Here is a 26427-nt window from a genome sequence, read left to right as displayed (position 1 = left end):
GCCAGTCACTCACTCTCACCCTAACCTCACAGGGTTGTTGTGAGGATAAGATGGGAAGGAGGGAAACTATATAAGCCACCTTGAGCTCATTGGTGGATATATATATATATATATATATATATATAGAGAGAGAGAGAGAGAGAGAGAGAGACACTGCAATTCCCATCATTCCTGACCAATGACCATGCCGGCTGATGGTTGCGGGCTGATGGAAGCTGGGAGTCCAACAACATCTGGAAGGCACCAGGTTCCTCACACATGCAAGGTAAAGGGACCCCTGACCATTAGGTCCAGTCATGGCCGACTCTGGGGTTGCGCCGCTCATCTCGCTTTATTGGCCGAGGGAGCCGGTGTACAGCTTCCGGGTCATGTGGCCAGCATGACTAAGCTGCTTCTGGTGAACCAGAGCAGTACCTATTTATCTACTTGCACTTTGACGTGCTTTCGAACTGCTAGGTTGGCAGGAGCTGGGACCGAGCAATGGGAGCTCACCCCGTCGCGGGGATTCAAACCACCGGCCTTCTGATCGGCAAGTCCTAGGCTCTGTGGATTAACCCATAGCGCCACCCGCGTCCCCTCCTCACACCTGTACTAGAGCACAAAACTCAGGAGATGCTAAGACTCGGTTGTGTCAGTCAGGGCTGACACTGGTGAAGACATAATGAAAACTTCAAAATGGAGAAGGGAAGAATTGGAAAAATTCACTACTGGAGAGAGAGAGAGAGAAGCAAAAGGAGAGTATGTTCCCTTTGTAGCTTCTGATATGCAAACCATAGTTTACAGAGAACCTCTCTATCCTTACAAGGTATATTATACCTTCCCAAATATATCTCCCAGCACCAAACAACAAATTCTGGAAATAGGTAAACACAGATGTACAAATCCGGTAATTCACATAAATATATCCCTCCCTCATCAATAACCATATCACTCTGCCATATGCAAAGACTGCTGCATATGGCCAAAACTGGTGACTGTCCTTTGACAAACACAATGCTAAAGACCTTAGAAGACCCAGCAGTTCCAAGGCAGACCAATGTGGTACCTCGTGTTAAGAACTTAATTCGTTCTGGAGGTCTGTTCTTAACCTGAAACTGTTCTTAACCTGAAGCACCACTTTAGCTAATGGGGCCTCCTGCTGCTGCTGCGCCACTGCTGCACGATTTCTGTTCTCATCCTGAAGCAAAGTTCTTAACCCGAGGTAATATTTCTGGGTTACCAGAGTCTGTAACCTGAAGCGTATGTAACCTGAGGTACCACTGTACTGGCCTCAACAGAAAGGATTCCAGCCAACACGGCAACAAAACCAGAAAGTGCAAGTCCATTTGTTAAACACAGGATGCTACAACAGTGCTGCTTGCTCTTCTAAAATATATATTTCTTTAATTAAAAAACAAAACAAAAACAAAGCAGAATTTGTCCCCCCCTTGCTCCTTTTCTTTCTTTCTAGCAGATTCCCAGACTGTCTGGCTATATGGTATAATCCAACTATGAGTTCTAGATCTGGGGCCACCAGGTGGCGCATTGGAAGATGGCCGACAATAACATCTCTCTGACCCATATGAGGTAATTAAGGGGCTGCTATGGGAAGTATGCAGTCTTCCTACCCCCCCAGAAGACGGGGGGAGGCGCTGCCTTGCCAGCGGTGTTCACAATGCACCCCCTGATCCGAGAGATGGGGGTGCCGAACACTTGGCACGAGCCCTCGGTGAAGTCAGATCTTCCTGACGCCGATTCCAATTAGCGCGTGCTGGTTAGCTTCAGCTCGGAATTATAATTGGAAACATATGATTGGAATGAAGCTGAAGCACATATATCAAGTAATGTTCGAGAGATAAGTCTCCTGATTAATGGATCTCTGTGACCGGGAGTGACGGATGGATAAGTAAATCTTCTGATGAATCACCACTAGGAGACTGTATGTTTGGAATGAAGGGGGGGTGGAGGAAAAAACTTTTTTTTTCTTTGCACGATGTGATATTAATAACCCTTCACCCCAGATAGAAATAAGATCGTTGCGTTTTTATTAATCACAAACAGGAATTCAAGAACTGTGTGGGATGGATTATAACAGAAGAGAGGATTGGTGAACGGTGAGAAAGAGGATATTTTTTATGACGCAGTTAAAAAATGGCGTTTCGCCAAGACAGGCTTGCCGGAGAAAGAAGGACATGGGGAGGAGAATCAGGATCGTTCGAAAGAGAAGGAATGTTGGAACGCAAGCTTGACCTGACAGAGCCTCCTGATTCATTTGATTTATTTGGCAAGCCTGAGAAAAGTAAAGGACAGACCGAAGATTATTATTTTTTTTTTTATGGAAGCATTGAACAGAGGCTGTCCCTGAGCGATATGATCTTTGAAGAGTACAAAACCAACACAGAGGATGCCTGTTTTCAATCTGCTTGTGAAAATTATCAGAGATCGCAAAGAAAGGAATATACGATAACAACAAGAAGAGAAAGAAAGCAATAAAGGACTATCTGGATTGAACTGGATAGAACTGTCTAATTAAAGCAGTAATATAAGTGATGTTTGGACTCGTTCGGAATTTTGGACTCGTGCGGAGCTTGATGTATGGGTACCCCCAACAAAATTTAAAATTTGGCTGTATAATTTGGAACTAATGTGATTTGGATAATGTGATGTGATTGGCCGGTTAATAAAAATTATTTTAAAAAAACCCCTATGAGTTCTAGATCTGGAATGTTGACAAGTTACAGATCTGTATTTTATTTTATAATGCACTAGAGATAACTATCATGTTCCTCCTCTTGTAAAAGTTAAGTGCACTGATGAATGGGATATCAGGCTTAATTTTGGCAAACTCTGAGCATATGCAGAAGTATGCACCATCAAGCTCTGTGCAGCTTAATATTCAGTAAGGATGCATAATCTTAAAGTGGTTAGCGCTGACTTAATACATCTTTATTCTATCATTTTCTAAAAATAATAACTGCTTTGATGACGACAACAATATTAGGACAGTTCTTACATAAAGACTATACCAAGTAATACTTCAATACCAAAGCAAATCCTCTGCTATTTACAACACTCGGCAAGGCTTGCCTTCTTTCACAATCCTTCCTGCAAAAATAAATGCATTAGAATGTCCCTAGTGCAATTTGCTGGTAATTCCAGCTTATATAACCGTTAGATACATCAGTGACGAAAACACTGTAAGCTGCCTAGATCAAATGTTTGATCCCACTCCCTCCTCCTTGATACATGCGCTGCAGGAAGGTACGTTAAATAAACGAGCTGATGGGGCAGTCATTTCCTTTGGAATTAGAGATCACCATCTGCCAAAGTCGGACAGGGAAAAAAATATTCTCAAAACTCAAGTAAAACTGCATCTTTGCCCTTATGCAATCGGGATAAAAAAGGGAAATAAAAAGTGGCAAACAGAAAGAAATCACCACAGATGATGCAACGAGTACCTCCTCACTGGCAATGTGTAGATCACTGAAGTGAACTGTACCATTTATTAAAAGCTGAGAAAAAGAAATTAGTGGCACAGAAGCCTGGCCGCTTACACAGTGCTTCTAAATATTCTGAATTCTTGTAAGGGGGTCAATATACAGGTAGAATGTGTGTGATTTGGATTATGGTTAAGAGCTGTTAAATATTAAGATGTTACCTTTGACGCAAGACGTCTAACAGATTCTGCCATTTGGTTCGGATGTTCCTGAGCTGGGGGGCAGCTGAATGTTTTGCTTGTACTGGTACCCGCTGAGGCAACAGAAGCGGGTATCTGGCTGAGAGGAATCTCTTGACAGGGGTCGCTGCCTGTGAGGAAAGAGACCAGCAGACACCAGAGTTATAACCAGCAGTGATCCATTTTGTGGTATAAATTATGTATCTGCAATGTTGGTGATGTTTAGTCTTCCAGAGAAAGTTAAAACACTGTTTGAAATCCCACAGCCTGCCTGCATGTGTTACCAGTTATGACTTCATCCATGTAGCTGCACATGCTCATCACTTTGAAGATCTGCTCGGCTAATTTAGAGATGCCGTAACAGCAAATGCCCAAATCAAAAACAGAAGAAAAACATTTAAAATTCCTTTGTAGTAATAAACACGCCCTTCCAAATGTACCCCAAGGCTATATTTCGTTTTATGGGCCTATGGTAACAAAACGCTAGCATGGAATGACAGATATATTTGTTTTGAGTAGGTCAGCATCTCTAAAGGGTTTGGTTGGGGTGAAAGCACCATAGACTCATAGAACTGTAGAGCTGGAAGGGCACAAACACACATTCCTTCCCAATTTCAGTACAGTAAGGCTATTAATTTTGAGAATGGGCACACACCTGTGCAATAAAATGGAACTCATGGAAGCGGACTTGGGGGAAAAGCCGTGAGGCAACAAAGCAACAGAGTGTGAGTATGTGAGCAAAAAACAGAAGCTGTGTAAGTTAAAGACATACTTACTGCCAGCACTGAAGTCAATATAAACATGGAGAATTCAGCAGGGGTAGCCAACATTGTCCTCCAGGTCTACGCTCACCACCATGACCAATGGTCAGAGGGTATGGGAGTTTTACTACAGCAGCATATGGAGGATACCATATTGGCTACCCCTGTATTAAGCCACAGCAGCAAATAAAAAAAACCCAAACTTTAAATGCAGCTGATTTTTAATCACGCACCAAGTATCTGTTGAAACATGAAGCTCGCTGCAATTATTTAGTAGAGTTTACTTATAGACTGCTTTGTCCCAAAGTGGTGAACATATTGGAACCATATGCACAACAGAGTAAAATAAAATGCAAATCAGCAAACAGAACAATGTAAGACAGCAAAATTCAACAACAACGGTGGGGGCAGAGAATAGCCTTCCCAAGATAGAGGGTTAAATGGTGCTCTTCTCAACCCTACATCTAACGCACTTTGATAGATGCCTTAGCGCGAAAACTAAAGGAGCCTGATGGATCTTCTGAAGGCTATTCGTTCCATAACATTGGCAGCACTACCACTGAGGAGGACCTGTGCTTTACACTTCCAATAGGCCCTTGTAGGAAGCTACCAAGCAGCTCATTTCCACAGTCTACCAAGAGAGCAACTTGGGAGTGGGGAAGAGGTGCTACCAATGTTAAGACTAGCTAATGCAACTTATTTGTCCCACAAAGATGGCAGTTCGTGCAGCATATATGCATGCAAATACAGTGGTGTTTACACTTTTCTGAATTAGCAAAAATAATCTACAAAAATTGTTTTTAAACCTACTTTTGGGAGAAGAATTAGAGCTGGTGGAAGCAATCTGCCTCATGCGACTTCCATGACAGCTAAGTGCCACAAGCTTTGAAATAATAGCAGTCTTCCCAAATCCCACATTTCCAACAACAACAGCTCCCCTGGTTTCTGCCTGCTCTTTATTATTCTTCAACTTTTCCTCTATAGCCTGAAACAGCCAGTCTCTTCCGACAAACACAGAGTCCGTTGTTATGCTTGGCACTTCAAACAATAGTGGCTTAAGCAGAATGTCTTGAGGCTTATAGGGGACAAAACGTGCTGAGAGAAAGGAAAAAACTTGTTAGAAGACAATATTTTAAGCAACGAAAGATCAATTTAAGGCAAAAGCACTCAAACTTTAGAAAATGCAACTAATCTGTTTTCGAACAATTTATTGTAAACAAAGCCTCGAATCAATTTACCGTAAACAAAGCCTTGAATCATAAGTACATCAGAGCAGAAGCGCACAGCTGATTTCAAAAAGTCAGCTTCTAAACTTTAAATGGCTTCCATTCAAGATTCATACACAGCAAGAGTGTGGGCTACTAAAAAGAAAAATCTGCATAAGTACATATTTTTAGAGCCTCAAAATCTGAGATAATAAAGGTAAGCCTGTGAAGGCATCCTATAAGACACAGCCAGCTTCCCAAGTAAAGTCCTGGGGAAATGTTGCTTCTAAAAAACCAAAAGGCAAGCAAGAAAGTTAAGGCAATTGCAATGCACCCTACCTTATACCATGTCCCACTTGAGCAGAACGTTAAATGCTCTGAGTGGAATTATTTATTCTCTGCTTCCAAATCTGTAGGACTTGCTGGGTAATGTGAAGGGGAACAGCTGCCTCCTTCCCCACCCTAAATGTCCTGGGGCTGCCACTGTCCCCAAAGCCATCACACCATACTCTGGAGACACTTTGATCAAGGCTGAACAGACATAATGGTTCTGTGAGCCCTGGGAGAGAGGCTGTATCTGACCAGTAGGGCATCTGTTCTGCATGCAGAAGGCCCCAGATTCAATCCACATCTCCAAGTAGTGGATTGAGTATGTCCCTTATCTGCAACCTTGGGAAGCCACTGGCAATCTGTGTTGAAAACAATGAGCTAGATGAACCAATGGGCTCCACATCTCTGGAGAGCTGCTGCTGGTCAAGTATATTTGCTAATTAAGGAACTCTTCGAAGTGTTCTATAAAGGCAGACAAGCCTCTAATTTCCACTAAGGAAGCACCAAAACAAAACACTTGCATCTTCCACTAGGGAATAATGCCATCTCCAGATCAGGTCAACACAACATTAGTTATTTATTTCATAGAATCGTAGAGTTGGAAGGGAACCACAAGGCTTATCTAGACCAAGCTTTTGCTCAATGTGGGGCTCGAGTCCATGAGTCTCGTGCTTTACCGATACCTTTTATTTCTTGCTGAACTCTCCCTCCAGCAGTATTGTGCCACGGTAAGCGAATTGAGGTCCTCAATGGTGTATTCCTCTGACCATCCAAATAGCTCAGGTCTTCTAGCTTGGTGGAGCTTGTTGCTGTAACAACAAAGAACCTTGTAAGATGGATGGGCTGCAGGAGGTTCAATATTATGTCTCAAAACAGTAGCCAGTCACAGCTGAGTAACATGGAACAATGCAGAGGTGCACAGCAGAAGGTGTACCTCTACAAAGCAAACTGTGGTGAACTTAAAATGCTCTGCTGAACTCATTGGAGACAGAATGCGGTACAAACATAGTAGAGTTTTTCCTTTGCAATGCCACACTAGATCTTACTGCAGCCCCATCACTTTAAAAAACACAGCATTGAGCTGCCATAAGCTTCAAGTTAGTTAAAAATTAATTTACTTTACCCTCTCCTTTGGATGTGTTAATCACTACACACTATGGCCATAAAATGCTAATGATTGATTATGCTTCATGTGAATATCCCCCCCCCCCTGTTAAACATTGAAAGGATCAACTTTTCAGGACACTTTTCAGTGTTTCTTAGAAATTCTTCTAAGAACGAAAACATTATGCAGTGGAAAATAACTCAGTGCATAGAAACAACCCTAAAGTGTGTGTGATTTTGTATTTCAAAAGAAAGACAATTTTTTTGAAATATCCTCCCTTCACCATAAACTGCCTGTCTCAAGGTTCCAGTCCTCCAATTAATTGTGCTCCTTTGTGATGTATATATATATTATATATGGGCAACATTCAGAAGGATTTAAAACTGCTGATTTACTGTTGGGTAGTAGATAAGAGAGGACAAGGGTCACGATGAATTTTTATGACCAGTTTGGCAGCCAATTTATTTATTAAAGCTTCAATATTTCCATGTCAAAACACAGCAAGGTAGCTAGCATGAATCTTCTGCCCCAATGATTTCATTCAGAGTTATTGGCAACCCAAATCTTGCAAGCAGACACTGTCCAAATCTTGGAAGGAGACAAGCAGGCACTTTGTGCAGTATTTCACAGCATCCAGAACATCAACAATCACCCATTAATGGCAGGATTCTCAGCCTCCCTTTTTGCAAAGATATATACATGACTAGCCATAAAAGCATTTAAGAGGCTGTGAAATGTACTGAAAAATAAATCGGTCATCTCCAGAATGCATTAACAAGCGACACAGAAAGAGAGCTGAAGTTAGAAACAGTAGTCCTAATACAAAACTGATGTGTAGAAGAGAACCGTACTATAGCCAGGAGTTTTGCTGATGTTTTTAGAGGCATGATCTGCATTTTAAACTAAAAAGTGGCTTGTCTCTTCAGCCCTGTGAGCTTATGCAATGGACACATGGAAGAAACCAATTGATATATTTATCATAACCAACCAGGAAAATCTCCCCAACATAACCCACCAAAATGCAAGGAATAGGGGCTGAAATTCGTGTGTGTGTGTGTGTGTGTGTAAAAATACCATACTTTTACAATACCTGGAAAGGGCTGCAGAACTGTCTACATTACTTTAGCTTGTTTTGAGAACACGTGTACTGAAATGGGGGTTTTCTCCCATTTAGGCCTTTTCCTGTTTACCTGAAGGAGCGTCTCCACCCCCATCGTTCAGCCCGGACACTGAGATCCAGCGCCGAGGGCCTTCTGGCGGTTCCCTCATTGCGAGAAGTGAGGTTACAGGGAACCAGACAGAGGGCCTTCTCGGTAGTGGCGCCCGCCCTGTGGAACGCCCTCCCATCAGATGTCAAAGAGATAAAGAATTATCTGACGTTCAGAAGACATCTTAAGGCAGCCCTGTTCAGGGATGTTTTTAATATGTAATGCTGTATTGTTTTTAATACTGATTGGGAGCCGCCCAGAGTGGCTGGGGAAACTCAGCCAGATGGGCGGGGTATAAATAATAAATTATTATTATTATTATTATTTTCCATGCACCCTACCATTCCACATACCTGGCAGATTTCCACAAAACTGACACCCAATGGATTTTGTTTACTTTGTTAGTACGTTAATATGGCTTCACTCCCTTGATGAAATTTAAAAGGGAAGTTCATCATCTTCTAGAAGAAAACAACATGCTAATGCATCTAAATTTTATTTCTTAAAAATGTGTCTGATATAAAACCAGAAGCAAAAGTTCATGAGCTGAAGAGACCTTCCACAATTGTATGGACACAGGGCTCTCTGCATTCTAGTATGACTACCTTAACACAAAGTCTGGGTTCTTATGGCAAGGGCAAATTCCAGCACCCAGCCATTAGCAAATATTTAAGTGAACCAAGTGATCTTCTAAATCTAGAGAAGATGCCCCCCCCCCAAAACCCCCCACACACATTATTCTTTTTATTAGGATATTTGCCCTTTTGAGTCAAATCAGTCATTTTGATCAATGTTCTGAAGATTTATATACTGCTTGATTGTAACAAAAACTAGACAAACCTCAAAACAGTTTACAAAAAGAATAAAATGAATGTTAAAAAAAATTAAAATAACAATTAAAATTAGTGATAAGCTGGTCACTGATTAAAATACACGTTAAAAGTTTACGTATCTGGATCGGCTTATCTAAAGAAAAATGTTTTTAACAGGCACCAAAAACAGTACAGAAAGCACCTGTCTGATGTCAACAGGAAGGGAGTTCCAAAGTGTAGCTGCTGCTACACTAAAAGATTGATATCTTACAAATGTGGAACGAGTATTATGTTGCATCTGTAACAGTACCAGTTCCGCAGCTTGAAGTGCTTCAGTGAGCACATATTGGGTAAGGCAATCTCACAGGTAAACTGATCCCAAGTGGTTAGGGCTTTATATACTAATATTTCATATAAGTGTACACATATAGTACACCTGTAGGCAATTGCACATGAACATAGCAATTCCCTTGATCACTGAGGTGCCATTGAAGGAGAATGCCATGATCACAGGACTAAGTTTCACCCGTCTCAATATCCACCCAGATCTTATTTGCATTGGAAAAAGGGGGTTGTTCAGTTTAAATAACAACCAGTTGAACCTCCACAAGGAATTCCTCCCATCCAAAAATAGAAATGGAGAGAAAACTCCCTAAATATACTGAAGAAAAACAGAAGTCACTCAGAAGAAGAAAGCTAAGTAGACAGGTAGTTGTCTTTTCTCTCAAGATGTTTGCAGGCAGGGACAAATCTCTCTACTCAATAGGATAGCCAGCAGAACTTGGTCTCTGACTAAAGAATTCTAGAAAGTTATACAGATGCTTTATGCAGAGACCCAAGTGCAGGACTGCACAGGGACTACGAAGAATAACTGTAAAAATCAGCACCTTCCATACAGCAGATAATTCGTTTGGGTTATTAATAATGGTCTAAGATCCATAGAGAGCTTTTCCAGATTTTTTCCTGCCACATAAGAATGAGTGTCTATGGAATATGGCTGTGCAAATATCATGGGGCTCCGAATGGATTGTGTTCATCAAAGCAGTAGCAACACAACTTCCCCTACCCAATCCCCATGGGTTATGTTCAATGTAGTGCTATGGTGAAAGTTCCATCAGCACAAGGATTTCTCCATGCACAATGGAATGTTCTCCCCGTCTCCCCCCCCCGCCCCGCCCATGCACCCAACCCCCTGGAACAGATTTGGAGATGGTGTCAGATGTGTGTGGGAGACAAGGAGTGAAATCCCATTGTACTGGCTCAAGTATTTAGTTGGACACTGCCCCATGTCTGCATCATTGTATATGCATTTAAAAGCTTAATATAGAGGCTGAGTGCTTCCTGCTATAATCCTTCAAGTCGATGGACTTATATAGCTCTTTACATAAAAAAGCAATGAGCACAAAGAACACTACACTGTCTCTGCACAGCAACATTCCTATCGCTTTGCAGACCTTTGTGCTTCAACTGCTTCTAAAAATTACTTCTGTTAAATTTCATGCACTCCCCTTAACCAGTGCTGGCTCTCTAGCATTTCCATTATGTGGCGATCAGACACAATTTGATGGGAACTGGTCCATGCAAGAACAGTGCTAAAGGAAAAAATATGTATTTAAAAAAAGGGCTGGAGCACACACAACGCTTGCTCCCTTTGGTTGCTCCTTACCTGCAACAGAATTGGGCCGAGGCATTACTAATGAGCCAGAGCTTTGAGTGTAAGTCACAGGGCCATCTCCAGAAGATGCTTCCACTTTTGGCAGACTTTCTGAAGACCCCACTGTCTCCTCTTCTGCAACTGGTGAGCAATTATCTGTTCTCCGTTCATGAATAATTCCTTGATGTGCACCAGCTCTGAGGCTTCCGTCTTTGCTCCACTCTAAACTGGATCCACTACGGTCGTCGTTTTCAGATGAACTTGTTACTGTCGCTTAAAAACAAATAAAAAGGAAACCAATGAATTCTAATGGGAAGAATGCTAGAATAATAAACTGGTTTGCAGTGTTCTTAGACTGAAACTTCGTTCAATAAGGTGATGAGCTCCTCCTACAAGGCACACTAAATTAGTGTTTCCTGGGCTGGTTTTAGCGAGGAGACAAAAACATTCATTGGGCATCATAGTACAGCTACTACTGTTCATGTTCTTAGTTGCAACTAGGTACAGTGGTGCCTCGCAAGACGAAATTAATCCGTTCCGTGAGGCTCTTCGTATAGCGGTTTTTTCATCTTGCGAAGCAAGCCCATTGACAGCTTAGCGGATTAGCACTATTAGCTGTTTAGCGGCTTTTAGCAGATCAGCTGATAAGCGGCTTAGGGCTTAGGAAAAGGGGGGGGGGAAAGGGAAAAAACCCTGCAGGAACTCGCAAGACATTTTCGTCTTGCGAAGCAAGCCCATAGGGAAATTTGTTTTGCGAAGCGCCTCCAAAACGGAAAACCCTTTCGTCTAGCGGGTTTTCCGTCTTGCGGGGCATTCGTCTTGCGGGGCACCACTGTATGTCTCTCAGAGCATGACCTCCTTGCCTTAAGAATACTGACAACTTAAATAACGTAAAACATCGTAAGGATTTTGATGAAAGCCTTGTAGTGTGCTTCTGTATGGCCAAATGATTAACGTTGATTAAAGGCAGGGGGCAAACTTGGGACTTTTGATGCATCGTGAACTAAGAGTCCCTTCTGATTTACTCATTGAGGGGAGTGGGAGGGCCAGGAAAGATTTCCACTCCAGTTTCTAATAGCGAAAAGACAGGATGTCACCAGTCTGCCTCCCCCGTCCTCATTTTGGCCACTAGCCCAGACTTCTCTCTTACTTAGCTCACCGCAAATGATGAAAATCTGCCCTCACCCCCATTATGTCAACGGAGGCAGAGACAATTTCAACTAAGGCAATAAAAACTTTTTTAAAAAAAGAAAGAAAGAAAAGAATAAAAGCCTGACCCAGCAGAAAGTGCGGGTGAAGGAGAGGGAGGGGAAGGGCAGCTCTCCACTGAAAAAACCTACTGTCCCAGAGTAACGTAGCAGGGATGGAAATTACAATGGAAGCCTACTTAAGTAGCATGGAAGAACAAGCTATTTTCACGGTTTGGCAAAGTCTGCCAAAAACTGTTACACAAAGGATAATACTTGCCAAACTGTATACTGAATGAGCATTTAATACTCTTCATATATTTGCATGCACACATTGAGTACACACACACACACACACACACACACACACACACACGTACGTACGTTAAGGGATGCTTTAGGAAATGCAGTACGTACGCCCTCCACACTTAAATCCTTCCAAATCAATGTAGAATGATTAGATCTATAAATAACTTGGGGGACTAAGGATACTTAGTAAGATTCCAGTTCATTTTAATATCCATTCCATTCCCACCCCCCTTTAGATGAAGACAAATTTGCAATGCATGTGTACAAGGTAGCTTTCAAATTAAGTGCTGTCTTTCAGGATTTGCAGGGGAATGCGTGGGAGGGAGTGTTTTATTTTAAGACGAGCATGTTGCACAACAGAAAATTCTATACATTTTCACAACAGCCTTGAGAACAGAAGGCGCACAATTTCCAGATCCGTTATCATCCTAGCTAATGGGTTTCCCAGCGGTTTTCTTCCATGTGTCCTCAAGTCTTCATTTTACCCAGCTCTTTGGGGCTTGATTTCTCCTGTTCTAGTTTTCATTCTCAGTTATGAATTAATCATTCAAACCTCCACATAACACCATCATTAAACTGCAATTATGATAAAACTTATCAGCCTTTCATGAATATTTCCGATGTTTGCCATCACTAGCATACCTCCTTCACCCTAACTGCAGTGGATCCATTTCCAGGCCCAATTTAAAATGTGGATCTTAAACTTCAAAGCTCTTAATGGCTTGGAACCAGGTTATTTGAAATATTGCCCTTTCATGCATATACCTCACCTGATCCTCAATATCTTTTTCAGAGACCCTGTTCCAAATGCCCCACCAAGTGAAGTGCATTGGGGATGCTATTAAGAAGCAGGCCTTTTTAGCAGGCACCTCAGCCTACTTGGAGAAAGTTGTTTGGAACCATCTCTCTGGTCCTTCCAGTAACAGGTGAAGGCCTTTTTTCCCACTTGGGCCTCTCAGTGTTTGATTTGTGGTTTTCTCTGTATCTGTGTTGCCAACTGGAGTACAGCATGGATCCGTTACTGTTGATTGAAGCTCAAATGGCTTCGGTGGCTCTTTCTCTCACTCATACCCCCCACACCAAGTTTGCCTTTTCTCCCCACACTGGAACACTGTGTCATGAACCTGTTTGCAACAATACAAAAAACTGAAAACTTTCCAGGCAGGGATCTTTGTTTACAAGGGGCGGAACACTCCCCACCAATGGTAGCACAATAAAAACACTTCCTGGTCCTTAACAAAGTTCTCTATATGCTTCACATGCATTATTTCAGTAAGTCTTTAGAACAACCCTGTATGGTCAATCAGTATTGTACTCAAGGATGAGAGATAAATGTACTGCCTAAAGCAACCCAACAAATTCATGACTGTAGTGAAATGTGGACCGGAGGCTTTATGATCAATTGCTCCTGCTCTTAATCACTGCATCCCATTAGCACTGCTATTCTCTTCCCCAGCAGAACTTCCCCAGCAAATATACACTGCAGTGCACTGAAGAAACTCGGGGTTCCAGCCCTCTCCCAGTCCATGACTAAATGCCAACAGGAAAGACACAAAAGAACTACTGAGAATGGCAAAATTATTTCAAGCGAAAGAGCACTTAAAAAATTTCTGGAGCATGGAGACTTTGGAATTGAAGCCAAGTACTAACAGAAATTAACACAAGAGAGTTTTGGAGCAAACTCCCTGTACGCCTAGTGGCTGTATCGGCTGATGCAGAGAAGCAAGATGCAACAGAGACAGTAGTAAGTCAGTGCATTGCTATGAGTTAAACTGCTTACCTATAATTCCACTATCCTTGCTTTCCAACGTGGAGCTTGGGCTGCTAATGGTCCCACAGGGACTACTTTTGTTGGCCGCTGTTTTGCCAGCACAGCTATTCAGAGTTGAGCAGGGGCTGTCGGTGCTTGGCGACGTGGTGCTGCTCGTCAGGGTAGAGCAGGGACTGACTCCTTGGCTAGCTATGGTGCACTAGAAAACGAAGGAAAGGAAGGATGAATACACAGAGCACAGCGCTATCGGTCCATGGCGGAATCAATACTAAGCAGGAAATCAAACAAGTCTAACGTTAAGACAACTTTCCAAGGCTGCATCATAAGAGGATTCATTAAGCCCCTTTCAAGAAGAAGAAGAAGAAGAAGAGTTTGGATTTGATATCCCGCCTTTCACTCCCTTTAAGGAGTCTCAAAGCGGCTAACATTCTCCTTTCCCTTCCTCCCCCACAACAAACACTCTGTGAGGTGAGTGGGGCTGAGAGACTTCAGAGAAGTGTGACTGGCCCAAGGTCACCCAGCAGCTGCATGTAGAGGAGCGGAGACGCGAACCCGGTTCCCCAGATTACATGACTACCGCTCTTAACCACTACACCACACTGGCAGCAGCAATAGGACAATAGCAGATTATGGGCCCTTAGTATTTTAACTTGGACCTGTAAAGTTCACAGTCTTATGCCTGGAACACTTTTTGTTGAGAGGCTACAACACAAACCCAGGACTTCTCTGCAGATTCGAAAAGGAAAGGGTCGGACAAAATTTGGTTTAAAATCTTTTGTCACAGGTGGCTAGAATTCTCCTAGAATAGGTGCCCTCCTGTACTACAACGGAATGCACTGTCTCCTCTCAACATCTCACGAGAGTCATACAGATTATTTCCCACGTTCTTATGCCTCATAAACCAAGCAGTAAGGAATGCGCAAGCCAGAAGTGCCTATGGGACAAAAGGCATTCAGTTAAAAATACACATGCGCAAAAACAGATGGGTACAAGCGAGTGAGCCATGGCTGCTACAGTAGACAACAGAACAAGAGAAAATGTTGTAACAAAATTCAAATCTGATTCCCAAGGCCAAAAGTAGAAAAATGATCTGCTGTGAATTTTCACAAGAGGGAAATTTTCAGCTCTTCCCTGTATATTGATCAAGCAAAAAGCCACATCTTCAGTTCACTGTGGTGATCTTTATTGCCTAAGACAGGAGTGGGAAACATGTGGCGTTCCATATGTTATTGGACTACAACACGCATTAGCTTTGATTACTGGCCCTGCTGGGAGTTGTAGTTCAACAACATCTGGAAGGACAAGGTTCCCCTACCTTAGGAGAAAATCCAAAAGTTGTTTTTAAATAATCCTTCCAGGTTGCAACTGCCTGAAGTAGCGGGTGAAAAATAACCATTCCATGATTTTTTCACAACCCCATCCAATGTATAGAATTTCCTTGGAACAGTGAAGATTAAGCCAAAGCTCTTTTTCTTTCAGTGCTTCCTACAAATGTGCACTGTGTACACATTTATGTAAGTGGTTTTTGTTATCTGTTAGCATGTTTGCTATTAAATATATTGAAAGCACAGTATTTGTTGGCATCTCTAGTTTTAACAGATTACTGTTTACAACTTGTTTCCACTAGCATACCATAGCTTCGCGCTTTTCTTCCACAGAGATATGGGCAGACGTTGGAATCCCTTCTCCCAGTAAAAATCCCAGTCTTGTCATCAGTTCCTGAGCCGCTGGTGAACAGCTTGATTCCTTCTCTGACTTTGTTTCTATGCAATAAAAGAAAACACTCTATGAAGGAGTACAGTGACTTGCTTTGCAAGAGTAGCAACAAGTTACAAGAAAAGAGATTCTGACTAAACACCAGGAAGAACTTTCTGACAGTAAGAGCTGTTTGGCAGTGGAACCGTCTCCCTTGGGAGGTTGTGGACTCTCCTTCCTCGGAGGTTTTTAAGCAGAGGTTGGATGGCCATCTGTCATGGATGCTTTAGCTGAGATTCCTGCATTGCAGAGGGAGGACTAGAGGAACCTCAGGGTCCCTTCCAACTCTATGATTCTAGAAAAACAAGGCTCATTCAAGTCTGAATTCATTCTTGGGCCAATAAGAATATACATTTCAACAGAGAGAGAAACAATGAAATGGATTATCAGGGGATATAATACTAAAGTTTTAAAACCTACGACACAATCCTGCCACCGTGGGGCCCCTTTAGGTCCCACTGATTGAAAGGGAGACGGATCAGCACACATTTAACTTTCACATTGAAATCAAAGGGTCAAATGAGATGTGGCATGTGAAATGCGATCTGGTTCTCCGGTTATTTTCTTTTAAATTTAAAAATTAGAGCAGGGCTGCTTTGAAGATATGGGAAATGGTGCTTGAGAAACTTATGTTCACTTTGAAATCTAGAACTAAAGCATGCAGGTAACACATTCTATTTGAATAGGGCATATAGGTAACACATACTATTTGAATAGGTTCTCAATTGGTGGTCTGTGGAGCCCAGGGGGTATGTGGAACCCACCAAGGGGGCCTTTGGCACACACTCTGCCAACAGTCTAACTCACTCTGCAAACATCACACAAGAGCACAGAGTCCCCAAACACACAAGATTGTGGCACCCAAAAATGTGTGGTTTTGGGCACCATACTCTTGTGTGGGTCAGCTGACTCTCCTGGAAGACACTCGTCCTGGTTTTGAGCTGGGACATGTTGGAGGGTATAGTGGCACCATTCACATAATAAAACCTACTACAGAGATATCAACGTTTTCAAAAGTAGGGGGTCCATGGCTTGGATTTGAAAAACAGGGGGTCTGGCTAATTGGGAACCAGTGGAATGGGGGATGAATATGACTAAATAATACCTGCAAAAAACCAAAAACATTCCACATGCAAATAGCAGGATAATTTAGATAGAATAAATAGCATGGGAAGAACAGGTAGAAATACCTCCTCCTCCAGTCCCATTTTCTACAGGGCTATTATTAATATGTTTAAAAATGAAACACCTGGGATCCATTCACAAATCTCCCATATTGCATCTAGTTTGTCCCTCAATATGCTTTTCTCTGGATGATTTATGTCCAAGGTATTTTCAGAAAGGTATGAAATAGTACAATCTCAGGGAAATGTCAGGGAAATGTATCAGTTCCTATACAAATGTGGTACAGTATTAATTTTACTGTTGCTTATGACTGCCTGTGCAACCATCCCAATTATCTCCCAACTTTTCTGCTTTTATGTTGCGTCATATACTACTTTTGTTGTTACTCTTATAGTTATTGAAAATTCAGTAAGTATTTTAAATTGTAAAGTTGACCTGAGAATTTTTTGTTATAGGGTAGCCAATATAAATAAATAATATTGTTCTTTCAGTAGTGCCTTTTCCCTTTCACTTATTTGTGGGTGAGGGAACCTCAAGGAAAAAAAAGTAGGAACGTCAGTTTTTAAGAACCTGTAGCAAAGAACGGAGGTGCCCTTTAACAGGACAAGTTGAACTGCAAATACATTTGAACAACTGGCTCAGAAGGAATTACCAAAACACAATTTCACTAGCTTGTAGCAGACAAGACATCTGCTTAATCTTGAGCTGAACTAACAAACAGCCGGGGTCTTTGATAGAAAAGATTTAAGTGTTTTTTCCAATATCCTTCAAATGATGAAAACAACTCTGTATTACTCTTCCAATGAAGTCTTCCGTTCAGAGATTTGTTTTCACGGCATCTAATCCTTAAAAGAAAGTAATCTGCCATTCCTTAATGTGACTGTGATAGGGGATATTTGCAAGGGAACTATCATTCAAGTATCATTTCTCTATTAAAGTTATTTGGTTCATACAAATAGCGGTAGCTGGCACTACATTACTCTTAGCAAATTTTCATCCACTTGTCTTCAAGAATATCTGAACAGTAGCAGGATATATATACATACATATATATATATATATATATATATATATATATATATATATATTTGCTTTCGTAGATTTTCACGGGTACAGGAATGCAGGTTTTGGTGTCCTCGGGTGTCTTCCCGTGTAAAAGTTGGGGTGTCTAGGCGACGTTTCGACGAGGTCTCACTCGTCATCTTCAGGCTGGTGCTTTCGGCTTCTTGTTACTGGAACAGAGCAGGATCTCAGTGTTTGAGTTCCTATAAATACTGTAGAGGGGGTGTGGTGTATAGCCTCCAATGTTCTGCCCAGAACATTGGAGGCTATACACCACACCCCCTCTACAGTATTTATAGGAACTCAAACACTGAGATCCTGCTCTGTTCCAGTAACAAGAAGCCGAAAGCACCAGCCTGAAGATGACGAGTGAGACCTCGTCGAAACGTCGCCTAGACACCCCAACTTTTACACGGGAAGACACCCGAGGACACCAAAACCTGCATATATATATATATATATATATATGAGAGAATCTGAATATGATACTTGAAATTTAATTTCCAGATGCACTTTTAATAAGAGCTCTGCTACCTTCACAGATTTATAGCTGCTAGATATTCCGCAGTAATGACATTTCTAACAAGAAAAGCTTGAGTTCACCTAAAAAGGCGATCGTGAATCCATTAATAATTACACACAGAGGATGAGGTGAGCTGGTAGCTCATTTTTACACTGCTATAACTTTGGCCTGTTTGTAAATAAAGACACAAGAGCTAGGGCATTTTATTCAACTTGAGTAATTGAAGACACCACAAAATAGTTTGTCAGAATTTCCATATCCAAACTTGTTTCCTTCCCTCATCCCAGTTCAGGGAGTTGGACTAGATGACTATTGGAGTCCCATCCAACTCTACAATTCTATGATTCTATGAAATAAATATGTGAATGTGCACAACCTGCAGTGGCACAGAGCAGGGACTTTAGTGTTGTGGCACCCACTTGTGGAATTTCCTTTCAGCTGACATCAGACATGTGTCGTCATGCTAAAAACTTCTATTTCCCCAAGCATTCCTGGGCTGGTGATTTAGTCACATTTTACTTCAAGTCACTCTGTCATTTCCGGCAGTTTTAAATTGCATTCGAAATAACTCATTGTTTACATTGTTGGTTTTTGTATTTGTTTTACAAACGTTTATGATTAAGTAGTCTATTACTATTGAAAAAATAAAATGGCATCTATATCTATACACACACATAGAATTGGCAGCCCTCGATTTGGTAACGTGTTTAGTACCACCAGGAGCAGAAAGATATCTCTCTGGACTTCTATAAAACTGTCAGTCATAAACTGAACAAACAGGCACTTTCCCTTTCTTTGTGATGGTGAAAATGCTAGTAAAAAGGGGAGGGTGCTGTCTACAGTCTCAGCTGTAAGAGCAGCTGTCAAATCATCCACAAAAAAATCATTTTATAATCAAGATGCTTTGATTCAAAAGCGTTACTGTAAATGGATGTTTCCCAACATTGGGAAGATGGATTCCAGGATTTCTGCTACAGATGAAACAGTCGAGTGGAGTATTCCTATTCTATTCTTCAAACACACACACACACACACACACACACACTACAATACTACAGATGTTTACCTGGAGAAAGCCTTATCGGGGGGGGGGGGGGATTCTGAATCAACATGAAAAGTAAAGCATTCTGGGTTTGGGCTAGGTACTGTTATAATACTCCAGAGATTTTGTTCAGGAGGAGGCTGTGAGGGGGCAAGTGGAAGCTTATTTGCATTTGTTTGGGAACCACAAGCATGTACAGTGGTACCTCGGGTTACATACGCTTCAGGTTACAGACTCCGCTAACCCAGAAATAGTGCTTCAGGTTAAGAACTTTGCTTCAGGATAAGAACAGAAATTGTGCTCCGGCAGCACGGCAGCAGCAGGAGGCCCCATTAGCTAAAGTGGTGCTTCAGGTTAAGAACAGTTTCAGGTTAAGTACAGACCTCTGGAACGAATTAAGTACTTAACCTAAGGTACCACTGTATATGACAGGCAAGGGCAACTGCATGAGCCTTTATAATGTTTAAATGTATGATTTGCCTTCATAGAATAATAAAATTGTAGAGTTGGAATGAGGGTCTTCTACATCCAACCCCCAGCAATGCAGGAATCTTCTGGCCAATGTGGGGCTCGAACCCACGACCTTGAGATTTGAGAGTCTCTTCGAGATTTGATGACCGATATAAGAGACTTCCAACAGAACCGACGGAGAGGAACTGAAAGGGACTTAAAGGCTTCGGACGTGAGGAATCCGGGCTAAAAACTACGGTTGATTTTTATTTGAAAAGGGACCAGAACCTGGGAAGGGGGGAGGGGGAAGCAGAAGGGTAAGAACGATGATAAATTTTGGGTTGGGTGAAAAGGGTCTATATTTAAAAACGGGAAATCGGGGGAAGGGAATCTACGCCGACCTTAGGGAAAAATTTAAATGTTTATAAGAGCTGGGGATAAGAGAAATGGGGCTAATTACGAAGAGATATATTTAAAAATATCAATTATAGGTTAAGAAGAAGAAATTAAAATTTGCTGAACGAATCATGGGAATAGGGATGTATGAAGAGGGGGTGGGGGGGAGTCCGGAGAATAAGGTTAAGAAAACAAGGTGTTGTGATGATATCTGTTTTGTTTTTGTTGTAACTTGTGTGTTTGTGTTTTGTAACTTGTGTTTGTCTTTAAAAAATGTGAAAACCCAATAAAAATTATTATTAAAAAAAAGAGATTTGAGAGTCTCATGCTCTACCAACTGAGCTATCCCTGGCCGGCCCTGTGTCCCCCCCAGAAAAAAAGCACTGCTTAATACTATGATAAGCCTAATTCCAGAGACAAAAAGGACACGGCAGCTGAGCAGCTAAGGAGTTCCTTGTAACTCTGAGCTGATGTTCATGCATGTTTCTCATTTCTCCCTATAAGTACTAACAGCAAACTACTTCACCAGACTACAATCCACACCCAAAATCTAAGCTTCCGTTTGGGAATTATTATGTTAGACTATTGAACAAAATTAATGTAAAGAGGATGTTGGAACTGAAGCCTTTTAAGTATTTGAAATTTCAGATATTCAAAATACACATATAGGAATCCTCACTAGATAAGAAATTGATACTTCCAATAGGATGTGGGAGAACAGAAACTACAGTTCTGTTTGTTACTTTCCAAGAGCACTAACCCTTTGGGATTTCTGCCACCAACTAAGCAGAGAGGTCCAAGAAATTGCTTTTAAAGCCAACAGTAGTAAACAACTAAAGAGCACTTAAAAAACAAAAGTAAACTTCTTGAGTTTAAAAAATGTTCAATACACACAAGTGATTATCTTAAACCGAGCTCAAAACATGAAACAGATGCTGTCACCACATTAAGAGTCAAATTCAGCATTTATACTGGTGATTTCTATATAAACAATTGAAAACAATGTGATTTAATACCTTCGAATACATTACTGGAGTAGTTAAAGAGTTCACACAATACACTCTTGCCCAAGTGAGCAGTCCCAACTTTCTCTACACACACATATGAAAATAAAGGTGATGCATTATGAAAGCCAGTGCAGCGTAATGGTTAAGAGTGTTAGACTATGACTTGGGAGACCAGGGTTCGGATCCCCACTCAGCCATGAAACTCACTGGGTGACCTTGGGCCAGTGACTATCTCTTAGCCAACCTACCTCACATGGTTGTTGTGAGGATGAAATGGGGGGGAGGAGAACACCTTGGAAGATGAAGGTGGTATATAAACGTAATAAGTAAATTGTTGTTGTTGTTGTTGTTGTTGTTGTTGTTGTTGTTGTTATTAAATACCCTGCCCATCTGGCTGGGTTTCCCCAGCCACTCTGGGTGGCTTCCAGTACATATAAAAAACATAATAAAATGGCAGACATTAAAAACTTCCCAATACAGGACTGCTTTCAGGTGTCTTCTAAAAGTTGCGTAGTTCTTTATCTCCTTGACATCTGATGGGAGGGCGTTCCACATGGCGGGCGCCACCACTGAGAAGGCCCTCTCTGCTTGGTTCCCTGTAACTTCACTTCTCGCAGTGAGGGAACCGCCAGAAGCCCCTCGGAGGACCTTAGAGACCGGGCTGAACGATGGAGGTGGAGACGCTCCTTCAGGTATACCGGGCCGAGGCCATTTAGGGCTTTAAAGGGCAGTAGCAACACTTTGAATTGTGCTTGGAAACATACTGGGAGCCAGTGAAGATCTTTCAGAACCGGTCTTACTATAGTCCCAGCGGCCACTCCCAGCCAGCAGTCTAGCTGCCGCATTCTGGATTAGTTGTAGTTTTTCAGTCACCTTCAAAGGTAGCCCCAAGTAGAGCACACTGCAGTTATTCATGTGATTGCGGATATGGCCACCAAGAGACTCCATTCTGGAAGGCTTTCGCATTATAGAAGTAGGAATTCTCCCAGCTTTTTTGACATTTGACTCTCCCCATCACTGTATTCAATGCAAGATGGCCACAATGTGTGAGAATGCCAATAGTTTGAAGAGCCACATGCCCTCCCCCAATACAGCTAAGAAAGAGGTACAGTATGAATGAACCAAGAAACCACTAAACATCAATTTGTTTTTCAGTATAAATATTAATATTTACCTAACCTGGAACTCAGAATAATCTACTTTCTTGTGGCAGAAACATAGAAACTCTTAATGTGTGATATCAGGGTGATGTACTGGGAGAAATGCCCCCCCCCCAATTGCTAGTCATCTATTTGTGATCACTGCCACATCTTTCTAGTTATCTTTTAGTGCAGGGTATCTGTTCCATGTTGTATTATTAAAAATAGAGATAAAAACTTGAGCAGTTTAAAAGAGAAATCCACACATTTCACTTCTTGCTCCTGCAAGAAAACAATCATGTCATTTAGAGACCAAAGGAAGCCAAAGCTGCTCCACAGAAGCGACTTTTTAAGCCAATGTTTCTATTCACTCCCACACAACCACACTCAGCCTGCAGAGACATCCATTTGAACCTCACACTCTGATCAGCAACCATACAGCAAACACAGAGAACATAGCCTGCCAACAACGAGAAACCAGGGTGACACTTTTCTTGACAGATGCACAAGGCACGACAGTCTTTTTGCCTTTATTGGCCTCTGTGGAAAGGGAAAATAAAATGTGGGCTTTGGTAGCAGACAGAAGGGCCTCAAGTACATTCTCTACCTCATTAAAAGGATACTGTAGCCTCTTCCAGCCTCTTCACGCAATTGTGTAATTACGAGGAGGAGGAGGAGGAGGAAGAAGAAGGAGGAGGAAGTAGGATAGTGGCTGCAGATCCTGCTCCCACCAGGCAGGGCTGGACTTACCATAAGGCTCCTGCTGTAGGCAATAAATATCCCGCCTAACCTGGCTCCTACTGCCCTCAAGTACAGCGAAGGATGCTGTCAAAGTAGCATTCAATTGCCTGCCTTGCTGACATTTGTACATGGAATCTCTTGTGCCTGTCACTCTGCTGATCATCCACAGTGGGTGGGGAACAGCTCTCAAGGGAAGCCTGCAATACGGACATGGGCTTTCCCCCCGATTGGGAGAATCTATGTGCTTGCAGCAAGGTCCCTTTTAGAGAGGTCTCTTCTGCAAATGAAGGTAAGGAACCTGTGGAAGGAATGCCTGGAAAGAACTTGTGTGCACATTACATCACCTTTGAAATTTGATGTATGCCATGAAGCTGTGGCCTTTCTGCTTGTCTGCGACATGCCACAGCATCCATACAAATGGTTGCTGCTGTGCCCAAAAATACCACTTATTGATACATCTGCCATCTCATCAGTTTGCTTGAATCCATTCCGTAAGGATCCCCCTTAAAAATTAGAAATAGTCTACTCCTTTCCTTTTGAGAATGTTGATTACTGTGGAATAATCAGTTTTGTAGCCAAACAAGAACTATTTATTCACATGAACTCCATACCTAGAGATGTCATTTATTTTATGGTTATATTTAGGACACTAGTGGCAAGTCTCCTTTAGTCAGAAAGGGCTTAAAACGTTAGTCAATCAGTTTCTTTACCATCTCTGATGTTATTGTTTTAATCATTATGGCGATATAGTATGTGCAGGCTAATAGCAAAATGGCAGTGAAATTTGCCGCCATATGGGAGTGAGAGGATGGAGACTTAAGCCACCCAAACCAGTGAACAATGATCAGTATTTCAGGATTTATAACCTCTCTAGCTCAGAAAGCCTAGATCCACTTTGCTGAAGAGAGAGTTACTAATCAGTGGGTCATGAGAGGTGATGGATGTATAAAGCAGATACAAAATGCAAGCTTTCCACTGCAAAAAGGGGGCTTCCCTATTAAACAGCAAAACTGTAGCAATATTTGACTGTCACTCCTGCATGACCAGTATGCACATGTCTGAAGAAAATAACTGAGTGAAAATAAAATGTTGGAGGAAGAAACCATCCATACAACATGCATATTTTTAAGTGTTCAGCTCCTTCAATTTGAAACCTACGAGAGATGGAACATACTTGAACTTGTTGCTTTGGAATTTGAGGGGGGGGGGATGTAACTGCAGAAATACACAGAATTTAAGCTACAGAGGTTAGACTGGCTTGTAGAAGAAATAGCGCCATACACTTTTGTGTATATCCGAATCAAGATATGCACAAAAATGTAGGAAAGGTGCCAGGAAGGAATATTCCTAGAAACTTTCTGCACCTCCAATAAGAAAAGATGGTGAGAATTCAGGTCTTAAATTCAAAGCACAAGAAAAACAAGGGAATATCCAATTTAACTTGATGTTATAGGTTGTTTCTGTTGGTGTCAATTAGGCTGTAAATCTAAAACATCACAGTGAATATGAAATCCTCATTATTATACAAATACTTACACAGCATGTTGATTGTCATTTTGCCCTGACATTCTCTGAAACTGCACTTTGTTATGTGGTAGTCAAATTTAATGAACTAGGAACTTTTCAAGAATACCAATTAACTCCAGGGTCGGGCTGCTACCAGCTTTGCCAACACAGTCATCTATTGTTATTGCTGTCTGATTTAGCAAGCATTTTAACGGCAGTGGCAAGACACAGCACTTCAACATGGCATCAGCATAACGTACTCCGTTGTTAAAACTTGAAAGCAAGTCCAGAAACGGAATTCAAACAGGCCTCTCACGTTAAAAGTGACCCGCAACTCTCACACTTAATTTTGCTTGAAGACTGTGTATACATCGTTCACGAATTTTAGACTGCTAGACATGGCACATAACGAACCTATCACAAGATCTGCAAAGCCAAGATCTGCACAAAGGGCTCAATTCTTACTTGTTTTTGTAGCCGCTTCGCTTTCAAGTCGAAGTCCAGTCATTAAGTCAAAAGGAAAGCACTCCGAACACACATGCTTACCATTCTGGTTGGGATCTGTCGGCTCCGACACTTTCCTCATTGGTACGGCGACTGCATCTCCTGGTATCCGGGGACTTTCTACATACTTGGGCTTCCTGATGGGACCTGAAATGCGGAAAGATCTCAAACTTGCCTTTTTCCCACACAGAACACAAATTACAGAGGACCAGAACAACTCTAAAAGCAGAAATGCACGTTGCAGACGGAGACAATACACACACAACACATGCTATAATAAAGACAGTGAACTCTCGTACTTCCACTCTCGCTGTCTGTTGTCAGGGGGAAAAAGCAGCAACAGCAAGCTTTAGTCAGGCTCACTTTTTGGAATGTAAACTGTGCTGTGGAACAAAAGCAGTTTCCTTGCTGCGGTGCTCTTGAATCAGCCTCCAGCCTATGTAAAGAGGGTGACTTTGACATGGTCAAAACTCGCACAGCTCTGGAGTTGGCCTCTCTAGGCAGAGCCTCTGTTTTTCTGCTTCAATTCGAAGATAACCCTGTTTACTAGAATAATCTTTGAAGCTGGGAGGCAAGGATTACAAAGCGGACAGCTTGCAACATTAACACTCTAAATACTCCAGTCCAGCAGCTTTATATTACTGAGTACAGTATTTTTACCCAGGCGAATGACGCACAACGTTGATTGTAAGACGGTGGGCAGGGCGGGAGGAAGAAAGGAGAGAAATATCTGTTCAGCTGCTACGGTAGCTCTTCAGTATTTTCAATAATAATAAAAATAAAAGAGGGAGAGATTTTGCTAACTGGTGGCTAAAATCAAACATACTATGTAATTTATAAGCGCGTCGTTCACTTTTGAGGTTGGAGTAACTGTTCATCAAAGGAGTTCATCAAATGTAAGAGAATGAATTTAGTACTTTCATTCGACTATTTAAATTATTGATAGCCGTGTGCTTTGCTGAATGCAATTGCAGGAAACATTAAATGCACAACAGAATTTCTAGTCTCCAACACCCCCCCCCCACAATGAGAACAATACTGCCATCTAAAGGTTCTTTAGAGAAACAGAAATTACTTTTAAGTAAGCCAACATGCCTTATTCTGCTTTGCTGGGCTGACACCAGGGCCAATACTGTTCTTAATGTTCTATTCACTCCCATTAGCAGAGATGACAAGGGAA

At 41.8% G+C, this 26427-nt stretch overlaps 1 protein-coding gene across 3 annotated transcripts in view; it reads right to left on the bottom strand.

The window, feature by feature from the left end:
* TANC1 (tetratricopeptide repeat, ankyrin repeat and coiled-coil containing 1) overlaps window positions 1–26427 on the bottom strand; it is a 138566-nt gene that overhangs the window by 21769 nt on the left and 90370 nt on the right. For 2 of the 3 annotated variants that reach the window (XM_081870454.1, XM_081870453.1), the window contains exons 4-10: window positions 25290–25394; window positions 15630–15760; window positions 14007–14196; window positions 10743–11003; window positions 6635–6760; window positions 5227–5511; window positions 3638–3786 (exon numbers count right to left, since the gene is read on the bottom strand). In XM_081870454.1, coding sequence (XP_081726580.1) covers window positions 3638–3786; window positions 5227–5511; window positions 6635–6760; window positions 10743–11003; window positions 14007–14196; window positions 15630–15760; window positions 25290–25394 — 1247 coding nt within the window. The remainder of the gene's footprint in view (window positions 1–3637; window positions 3787–5226; window positions 5512–6634; window positions 6761–10742; window positions 11004–14006; window positions 14197–15629; window positions 15761–25289; window positions 25395–26427) is intronic. The other variant, XM_081870455.1, reaches the window with a different exon arrangement.

This window comes from Podarcis erhardii (genome assembly GCF_964252035.2).
Source record: "Podarcis erhardii genome assembly, chromosome: 1".
NCBI classification, from domain to species: Eukaryota; Metazoa; Chordata; class Lepidosauria; order Squamata; family Lacertidae; genus Podarcis; species Podarcis erhardii.
This window is presented reverse-complemented; position numbering and strand designations above follow the sequence as displayed.